The sequence below is a fragment of the Castanea sativa genome, chromosome 7 (genome assembly GCF_040712315.1).
Source record: "Castanea sativa cultivar Marrone di Chiusa Pesio chromosome 7, ASM4071231v1".
Lineage (NCBI taxonomy): Eukaryota > Viridiplantae > Streptophyta > Magnoliopsida > Fagales > Fagaceae > Castanea > Castanea sativa.
The window spans coordinates 332,005-343,221 of record NC_134019.1 but is presented as its reverse complement, the minus strand read 5'-3'; the positions used below and the strand labels follow the sequence as shown (position 1 = coordinate 343,221).

The 11,217-nt window shown below is 34.1% G+C and overlaps 1 protein-coding gene across 1 annotated transcript; it reads left to right on the top strand.

The window, feature by feature from the left end:
- Positions 1–4,209: 4,209 nt before the first annotated feature.
- Positions 4,210–6,897, top strand: LOC142642898 (uncharacterized). Its single transcript, XM_075817339.1, has 4 exons — positions 4,210–4,399; positions 4,538–4,687; positions 5,644–6,074; positions 6,147–6,897. Exons 1-4 carry the CDS (start codon positions 4,213–4,215, stop codon positions 6,750–6,752), a joined length of 1,374 nt encoding a protein of 457 aa, XP_075673454.1. The 5' UTR covers positions 4,210–4,212; the 3' UTR covers positions 6,753–6,897.
- Positions 6,898–11,217: the final 4,320 nt, after the last annotated feature.

The window sequence follows — 11,217 nt, the reverse complement described above, 5'->3', positions numbered from 1 at the left end:
ACAAGAATATCATCTATATAGACTAGACAAAAATCTTTAAGCTCTTTCAAGATTTTGTCCATTCATCTTTGAAAATCTTGAGGAACTATATTAAGTCGAAATTACATTACACAATTCACCTTAAAATCATTAGATCATTAAATATATGATCCGATCCAACCCAATCAAAATTGATGGGATCTTTATATAGCCTGTTCAACTTGGATTAGATCTTAAAAAAGGACTATGATTATCAATACAAATGATTTATTTATCTAATTTTAAAAACATATTTTTAAATTGTTTTATATTTGGTCTTTTGAAAAATATAAATAGAATTCTGTTAAAGAAAAAAAATCAACAAATACATGCAGTATCATTCATGATTTTTTAATGATAAAATGATAATCTCCAAAATGTATCTTTTTAATTTAAAGTTCGGAATAAAATACAAAATTTCAAATATATAAAATTATTTTCATTTCAAACTTTTAAACTAATTTCATAATATCTTTCTCTAAATAATTAATTCATACTTATATATGTGTTTCCATTTTCAATATACTTTTAAATTTTTTTCATAATCTTATCTTTTAATTATATATTTCTCTAAATAGATAAACTCAATATTATTTTAAGACTTATTATTTTACTTTTTTTAATATTGGCTTTATTTAGTTATATAATGTAAATTAAGGATTTTATCATTATAAATGTTTATCTTACACGAAGAATTTTCAAAAATTAATATTGTATAAGCCTGTCCTTAATTGCTTATATTTTTCATTAAAAATATCATTTTAAGATTGATCAATCAATTTTTAACCTTTTGACTTATTTTTGTAAAATATTTTTAATTTTATTTAAATTTTGATCACACGTATTATTTGACTCGTAACCTGCAAGTTGAAAGAATGACCAACCCATAGCTGTCCAGTCTAATGACCCAAGCCCATTCCGAAATGAAAGGCCCAAAATCCATTGTTGCCGAAAACAAATTAACCCGATCAGATTTTCTGACCCAATGCGCCCAATAAAGAAACAAAGAAGTCCAATAAAATCAAGCCTAGTCAATGGGTCCACAAACAAACCAACCCCTACGATTTACTAAATTACACAAACACCACTACATTTTATAAAATTACATTTTTACTCGTACAAATTGTGAGTAGGCTTGTTATCCAGGACAGACACGAGATAATTACTACAGTCTACAACCCAACATCTTTGAGAATGTGAATTATTGGGCTTTGCTCCATTTTATTGTCAATAAAATAAGAAATTTAGGGTATGAATCTAGCCTATACAAAAAATTAATCAGTATTTAGGCATAATGATTAAGGGTGGGTTTGGATAGGGAGGTTGGTGTCTATGTTTTACGTGTTTTTTTTTTTTTTCTTGCGCACAAATTTTAACAGCAGACATGATGTATTGTTCACCACTGTGCGTGAACAGTAACCGCACAGTAGTGCACTGTTCATGTACTTTTCAGTTTTTTTAAATTAAAAATGGGACCCGCAACACTATTCATACATTTAAAAATTATTTTGCTACAGTGTTTTCAATTTTCAGCTGTATCCAAACGGACCCTAAGTGTAATTATCATGGAACATGTATAATAAGTTAAAATTATATTAGATTTTATATCTATAATTAAATTTTTTTGCTAAAATATAAATTGAACCCTCTAAGTTTGGCTAATAATCATTTAAATTTTCTAGCTTTACTTTGGCTCAATTGAATCTTCTAAATTTCAAATTTATTCAATTCAAAAATTTTAATTTTGTTAGAATAGTTTCTGCTCACCCATAAAAACGCCGGATGTGCTTTTAGAAGTCCGGGCAACATTAGTATCCTTCCACTTCTAGAATTCTAACAGTACGTAAGTATTATCAAGCTCATGTAATAAAAATCAATGGCATAAAATAATTATTGCCAGTCTCAAATTTTTTTTGTTTTCCTAAGTCCATAAATCATAAGCTCGGTATATATTTCTGTCATGGTAAGTTACACAGTATCTTTATTTAGAATCACTCACTCTCTCTTTTAAATTTTAACCTGCAAGGCGTTAAGCTTCGAATATACATATATATGATGTGACAATCATCAAGGTACGTGATCATAATACCAAGAAGGCAAGCACCCTTTGGGTGGGAAATATTTGGTATTTGAAAACCACCATTGCAATTTGCAGATTATCATTAGCCCATAAAGTTGAATTATCTAGGAATTTTTATTACGTTGAACGATAATTATTTTTTTGATTTTTGTACTCTTAAACTATTCACAGAATTTTGTATTCTGTGTTTACATACACAATATCTTACGTATTTCAAGAGAAGGGGGAAAATAAAAAACCATCGAAGAGGGGTGCTTTCAACATGTCTCATAGAATGAGTCATCCTCATGGGGCTTCTTCTGAAAATATCGATCAACAAGGGCCCTTTTCCGTTCAATCTGTTACTGCAGAAACTAGTCCTCACATGGCTTTAGTGATTAAGTCGGAGACAAGTGGGCATGTCGCACATGAAAATCAAAATCAGACTTATGAGTGTGAGACCTGTAAGAGTAAGTGTTCTCTCTTTACCTCTTGCACACATGCAGTTACTCAAACAAAGTGACATGAGTTTTCGAATATCATTTGGAAGAGTTCTACAAAATCGTCTGTTCGATGTGTATTCTAATTTGCAAAGTAGCGACGTTGAGAATATTACAAACTGGATGATTAGTTATAATGATTTTATAAATTTTATCATATAAGATGCTATGTCAACATTTAAATACAACACAAAAAGTAATTGAGGAAAATATTTATTTTTTATATAATTTTTTTTGAGAATATATATATATATATACACACATATATATATATATATATATATATATATATATATATATATATATATATATTTTTTTTTTTTTTCTATAATTGATTTGACATCATTCACATTTATTATATGTCAATTTGTAAACTTTTTAGTAGTGAAATAATGGTAGTACCTTTACTAGTTTCTACTACAAAAATACAAATTTAACCATTTAAACCTTACAAATTTAACTATATAAGTATATAACTGTATAAACCTTATAGGTTACACTTATCCGTTGCACAAACCATTTCTACTTGTATGAGTAAAACAAATGCACTAAGTTCTTTTTTTTCTTTTACAAAATATAATTTAAGTATATAAATGTACAAAGTTCCTTTTTAGAAATTTAAATCTCGTTTTTTTTTTGTCTATTACACTTTTGTAATTATATATACTTCTTGAGTGATCATCACATTAAGCGTGCAAGGTGATGTAAGAAAAAACTTTAAAAAGTTTGTATTCTTCACGTATTTTATTTTTAGGAACACAGTCGTCACATTTCTAACTCATATAGTTGGGTCTGGGGCATGACATCACCAAAACATTATTACTTTTGTTAATTCATTTACTGCTTAAAATTCTAGGGCCAGAAAACGCTGAGTACCTTCACCTCTATCGAGCTGCCCTAGAAGGTAATTGGGACAAAGCTAAAACAGTGGTGGAAAAATACCCAAAAGCCATTCGAGATTCCATTACAAAAACGCGTGAGTCAGTTCTTCACATTGCATTCGCGTCAAAACACACTGCTTTTGTAAAAGAAGTGGTGAAATTTTTGACTGACAAAGACTTAGAACGGACAAACGAAACGGAGATGCTGCCCTTTGCGTTGCTGCAAAATTAGGAACTGTGACAATTGCTAATATAAAAGATTGCACTCTCTCTCTAAATAGAAACTGTGACTTTATTGATAATGAAAAACGAATGAATACAATTTTGCTTCTAATCCTATCTTATATACAAGTTAAGACAAAAAAAGAAAAGTAACTAACTCCACATTATCAGGTGAAATTGTTACAATTAACTTCCAACTTCAACCTTACACGTGTACATAGATCAAACCATAGAATTTATCAACTGATCATAATGTGGAATTGATTCTATCAAATCCTCTATGATGCCACGTGTCAATCCCATTGTAACTACCCTTTTAGTCTCTTCCTGATGATGTAATATAGGTTGTGCTGCACTAGATTGTATCTGTTCTTGTTCTTGTGTTGGCACACTATTCTAATGTAGTGCACTTTGTGCTACATGTGATGGCAGCCTGTCCTGATGACTAATGCATGTCATGCCACACCCTATGCTCTGTTGCTGCCCTGTGCTCTATTGCTGAAGTAGACTTGCAGCTTTAACAGCTAAAGAGATGGTGAAAAAGAACAATAGGCTCCCATTGATCCGCAGTAGTGAAGAAAGGACACCACTTCACATAGCAGCAAAGCTCGGAAGTAGAGACATGACGTCGTATCTATACTCTGTGACTCCTTTCGAGGGTTTGCCTCCCGACGAACGCATGGAGATCCTTATGGCTACTATTACCAATGATATGTATGGTATGTCCCACATCTCAGTAACTGTGAGTTTCAGGCAATTAATTAAGAATTCCATAACATCGTTTTATGTCCTTAACGGAAATTTTAAATGGGCATGAAACCTTTGACAATGATCAAATGAATTGTTTTTATGGTCAGATATGGCACTCGAAATTCTGGAAAAAGATCGAACATTAGCAACTTCGAAAGATGCAAAGACTATTGCAGCATCGCGTGAGTTGGCCAAAAAACCCTTTGTAATTGGCAGCAAAAGTCGGCTATCACTCTGGGAAAGATGCTTCAACTTCTGTTAGTTTGGCTTGAACCCAATTTCCTACTTTGCATAGATATAACATTTCCCAAGTATGTGTTTATATTACATTAACACAATCTGATAACTTTACTCAAATCAACTTGGAATGGGAAGTAGCTTAAATCTCAATTAATTTGAGAAGATATGTACTTCCTAACGTTTGGAAATTTATGAGGTAAACCTTTTTCTATTTGAATTGTCTTCTCTGTCGTAATACTTGTACGTTTGTACCTTTCCTATTATAGACACGTAGGAGCAATGTAGGTAGGTTTCTTCTTTTTTATTTTTTTAACGGGGATGTAGAAGGTTGGATTTCTTCACATGCATAGATCTATTTATTTTTATTTTTATTGTTTATTCTTTATGTTATTTGAAAATAAGGTAGTCACTAGTAATCCAATAAGCACAACTAACCAGGAAAAAAAAAAATACTCCTAAACTTAGTTGTTAATCTCATTGTGCTTTGAAATTTTATTTTGAAATTTCAAATAAAATTTATTTTAAGCTATGTATATATATATAGAAACAACACACACATACACACATGGGGAGACAATATGAGATTTTAATATATAGGCATATTACAAACTCCATTCAAAAGTTATATAAATTTTAAGAGATGGTATAGTAAATTACACTATTTTAAGCAATGTGAGATAAAAAATTTTTTTTCTTTTTTTGAGAAACAAATACAAACACAAAAGAGAGGGAATGTAGATTTATCTTAAATACACACTAGAATCTTCCCTAAAAAATTATATTAACTTTTAAAGTAAGGTGAAGCAATTTATGCTATACATAATATACTCTCTTAAGCATCAATAGAATGAGGATAAAATCTTTCAATATTATTTCTTTATACGTATCCAATGTTTCTGCCTTCATAGATTATATAATTAAAATTTCTTTTTGACTTAATGATCTTTTAATTGATTTTTCCCCCTATATCCAGGGTTCAAATGTTTCAGTGACAAAGCTGTTATACAGGCATTAGTCCATGAATTGGTTGTTCGTGTCTTAAATGAAGTACAACAATTCGATCACAGCGGATTCTCAAACATTTTTTTACGAGCTCCACTTTTTGATGCTGCAGAATTTGGGAATGCTGAATTTATAATTATACTTATTCGTTCTCATCCTAATATCATATTGACAACAGACAACTTCCATCAAAGTTTATTTCACATTGCTGTTAAAAATCGGCAAGAGAGTGTCTTCAATCTGCTAAATGAGATAGGCCCTATCAAGGAAATAATTTTAAGCTATGTTGATATCCATAAACAAAACATTCTGCACTTAGCTGGAGAATTGGCTCCTCCAAGTCGATTAAATGTTGTACCAGGAGCTGCCCTTCAAATGCAACGGGAGTTGTTGTGGTTTAAGGTTGGTGTTTGTATTATTTCAAATTCTTTTTGCTCTGGATACAGTTATCAATTTACATCTCCTAAACTGCAGGAGGTAGAAAAGTCTGTGCCACATTCGTACTTGAAGATGAGGAATTCAGATAACCTAACACCATGGGAAGTATTTACAGATAAACATAAAGAGCTAAGGGGAGAAGGTCAAAAGTGGATGAAGGAAACAGTGAACTTTTACATTGTTGTGGCAACTCTGATTACCGCTGTTGTTTTCACTGCAGCTTTCACTGTACCGGGTGGCACCAATCCGGACACAGGCATCCCTATTATGTTGAAAAGTATGTGGTTTAAAATATTTTTCATATCGGATGCAATAGCACTGTTATCCTCTTCGGCTTCAATATCAATGTTCCTGTCAATTCTTGCATCACGTTTCACGGAAATGGATTTCCACACGAAATTACCAGCACAGTGGGCGTTGGGACTCATCACACTCTTCATCTCTTTAGCAGGCATGGTGGTAGCCTTCAGCGCATCCTGCTTTTTGGTCTTTAAAAGCGAAATGGCATGGCTTCCGAAAGCTATAATTGCTTTAGCTGGTCAACTGATTGTTACTTCTGTTTTCATACATTTGAAACTTTCGGATGATATCATCCACTCGGCTAGGTTTCTTTTGCGGCCACGTAAAAATAAACTCTTTTAGTGGATGTTCAATGATTCCAACTGGGAAAACTGTATTTGCTTGTCAAAGTAATTCCTAGTATCCGTCTTTATTGTTTCAAAAGTACGACAGATTGGTACATGACACTAAATTCGTGTCTTGAGATTGTGTTCCAGTAATATTAATCAAAACTTTCATTAGTCTTTGTTGAAGGCTGATTTTGTCATTTGTCATGCTCATACTTTGGTTGTAAGAGTTGGGCTCTTTTAAGGCCATAATATAGTTATGGGTGAAATTTGGATTGGTTCCACTGCGAAAAATAAATCTGTTTTACAAATAGCAATCTAAAAACTAGGAAGGAACAATAAATACATACATACATATATATTACCAATAGGTTTTATTATTTATCTAACATACTAGTTCCCAAAGCTAGAGGACTGTTAAACTATGGTGTAGAGAATTTCCACGAAATCCTAAAACTGTGAGAAACAAAAATAGAGAAAACACACACCAAAGAAAACTAATCACACGCACAAGACAATATTTACGTGGTTCAACAATTTGCCTACGTCCACGGAGTTGTAGGGATTTCAATATTATCAGGGAAAAATACAAAGTGCGGCTACAATTAACTTTTCTCTCCGGCTTGGGCCTCCACTCCATGGACTAAGCCTCAGAAAATCTCCCATTAAAAACCACGCAACATTATTCGGGTCGGATTGGGTTGTCAACCGGATCAAACACAACTAGGCTTCACAAAGCCCAACAAATCTCCCACTTGGAGACTAGTTCAGTCACCTACATCAGCCGCTATCTTCCAAAAACAATCCCTCATTCCTGCAACTCATCTTCCTGTCCTCAAACTAGAAGGCCAACTGAAGCTGCACACAGCTTCAGCTTTTCAAAAGTAACACCCTTAGTCAACATGTCTGCCGGGTTCTTAAATCTACAAATCTTCTCAAGTATTACCAGCTTATCTTCAACAAGGTACCGGATAAAGTGGTATTTTGTCTTTATATGCTTTGACTTTGAATGAAAAACTGAATTCTTAGCAAGAAAAATTGCACTTTGACTGTCACTATGTGGAATGTCCATCTCTTGCTTCTTACCCAATTCATCTAAGAAGCCATGTAGCCAAATCATCTCCTTTCCAGCTTCAGTAGCTGCAACATACTCAGCTTCTGTAGTAGACAAAGTAACAATCTTTTGCAAATTTGAGGCTCAAGATATAGCTGTACCACCCAGAGTAAATACAAACCCAGTAGTACTCTTTCTACTATCAATATCACCAACAAAGTCAGCATCTACATAATCCTGTAGTTTCAAACTTACACCTGTGAAGCAAAGACATGTATCTGATGAACCCCTCAGATATCTCAGAATCCACTTGACAGCCTCCCAATGTTGCTTTCCTGGCCTACTCATGAATCTGTTCACTACTCCCACTGCATGTGCAATGTCTGGCCTTGTACATACCATAACATACATCAAGCTGCCAATAGCTGAGGCATAGGGCACCTTGCTTATATAGTCCCTTTCTTCTTCTGTCTTCAGTGACTGATCTTTGGTTAGTTTGAAATGACTACCCAAGGGTGTGCTCACCGGTTTAGCTTCATTCATGTTAAATCTGCTGAGAACTTTCTTCACATATTCTGACTGTGAAAGTTTCAATGTACCATTAGCCTTGTCTCTAATGATTCTCAGACCAAGGATTTGCTTTACAGCTCCCAAATCCTTCATTGCAAACTGTTTTGACAATTACTTCTTTAGATTATTAATCTCCTCAATGCTAGACTTTGTAATGAGCATATCATCCATATACAACAGTAAAATGATGTAAGAATTGTCAAAAAATTTAACATAACAACAATAATCAGCTTCACATCTCTTGAACCCAATTCAATACATAAAACTGTCAAACTTCTTGTACCATTGTCTAGGAGCTTGTTTTAGGCCATACAAGCTCTTTCTCAGTTTGCAGACTAGATTCTCTTGTCCCTGAACAATGAACCCTTCTGGCTGAATCATGTAAATGTCTTCCTCCAAGTCACCATGAAGGAATGCTGTCTTCACATCTAATTGCTCAAGATGTAAATTTTCTGTAGCCACTATTCCTAGTACCAGTCTAATTATTGACATCTTCAAAATTGGAGAAAATATCTCTGTGTAATCAATGCCTTACTTCTGCTGGAACCCTTTAACAACTAATTTGGCCTTGTAACGTTTGTGTTGGGGACATATTTTTATGTAATTGACATATCTTTTAACAAAACGCACTTTACTTGTATTTGGGTAAATCTAAGTAGGTTCAAGATGATCATTACAAGTGGTTAAATTGAAGATATGAAGATTACTCATGAACTGCTCAAGAAAAGTGCAAACTGCAGGTCTCGAAACCTCCTCGACAGAATTTTGATCTATCGAGATTCATTAAAACTCGACAAATGTTTCGATCGATCGAGCTTACAAGCTTCAGATTATAACCAGCAACGTTTTTACTCTAAAAGGCTATTTGTTTATGGGTTTGTATAATTCTTATTGGACTAAGAAAGCCCAAAGTTTGTGTAAACCTATTTGGAATAGGAGAGCCCATTAAAGCTCCTATTTAAAGGAGGTAGAAAAAGAAAAACCTAACCCTAGAGAGTTTCATAAGGTTTTTTTTTTTTGGAAATCCTAGCCTCCTCCTATAGAAGAAAGAGTTTTTGCTGTGTTTCTTGTAAGCCTTTGGGTTTTGTGACCAAGCAAAGTCTCTTGCACCAATATTGAAGATCTTATTGGTGTTTCTATGTGAAGCTGCTGCAAATCAACTACAACAATCAAAGGGTTGCTGTGGAGTTAGTCACGATTGAGATTCGTGCAAAGGAGTAAGTCGCGTATTGGGAGTTGCGCAATTAGTTAGTCACGTACTTGAGAGCCGTACATTGAAAGGAGAAATTGTCACTACAGAATAAGTCCAATTGGGTATTGGGGTAAGGGTTTAACTGTAGGTTGGTAAGGTATTAGGATTCCTTTACTTGTAACCGCTTGTTGTGATAATAGTGAAATTTTGGGAGCGGTGACCTTAAAATCACCCGGTGGGATTTTTGTCGTGTAGGTTTTCCCCATTCGTAAACAAATCACCGTGTCATTTGATTTTCGCAGCATACTTAGTTTAATTAGTGATTTGTTTGTGCTACCACGCTTTGCACGTTAATTTGATTAATTAATAACTTGGCTAATTAATCAACTTAATTCATTACAAGGGGTCAATACGTTTTTGACCTATCAGTTTGCTATCATCATGCTCATTCTTTATTTTGTATACCCACTTGTTGTGCAAAGCCTTCTTTCCTGCTGGCAGTTTAGTCAATTCCTATGTCTGATTCCCCAACAAGGAGTCCATCTCATCCTTCGTGGCTAACTCCTACTTGCTCGAATTCTCATCTTGCAAGGCTTCATCATAGCATTCTAGCTCACCACCATTAGTCAACAGGAGATAATTTAGAGCCAGTGAATAATATTGTGGAGGTCTAATGGTCCTGGAAGATCTGCGGACTTCAACTACAGGTGTACTCTAATTTACTCGTGAATCTACATTCTCCTTATCTTCTTTACCCATTTTCTGGACAGTGTTTTCAGTCAATTCATCTAAGTTAACAAACTTAGATTTATCTTGATCTATCCCTATAACATCTGGCACTACAGTTGACCTATCCTTATACATAACCTGCTCATTAAATATTACATTTCTACTTTTGATGATTTTCTTATTTTGTTCATCCCAAAACCTATAGCCAAATTTCTCATCACCATAGCTAATGAAAAAACATATTTTAGACTTTGCATAAAGTTTACTACGAGCATCAGAATCAACATGAACATAAAAAACACAACCAAAAACTTTTAACTGGGAAAACTTTACCTCTTTACCGCTCCAAACCTCCTCAGGAAGTTTGAACTCCATAGGAACTGATGGTCCTTGGTTTATCAGGTAAGCTGCAGTGCTAATAGCATCTACCCATAAAGTTTTTGGTAGTCCAGCATGCAACCTCATACTCCTAGCACACTCATTGAAAGTTCTGTTCATGCGCTCAGCCACACCATTCTGCTGTAGTGTCCCAGGAATGGTCTTCTCCATCCTAATTCCTTGTGCAGCACAATATTCACCGAACCCTCCATCTATGTACTCTCCTCCATTATCTGACCTCAAACATTTTACTTTCAAACCTGTTTCTGTCTCAACCATAGCCTTCCACTTCTTAAAAGTTCCAAATACATCAGATTTATTTTTCAGAAAATAAACCCATACCTTTCTGCTTGAGTCATCAATGAAAGTGATGTAGTACCTTGAACCTCCAAGGGATGCAACCAGAGAAGGCCCCCACAAATCAGTGTGTACTAACTCCAATTTCTCAGCCTTCGGTGTCTTACCAGTTTTCAACATTTTTCTGCTTCCCTAAGATGCAGCTTTCACACATGTCCAAATCAATGGACTTCAATTCTAGTAGTTTTCCTTTTGACATCA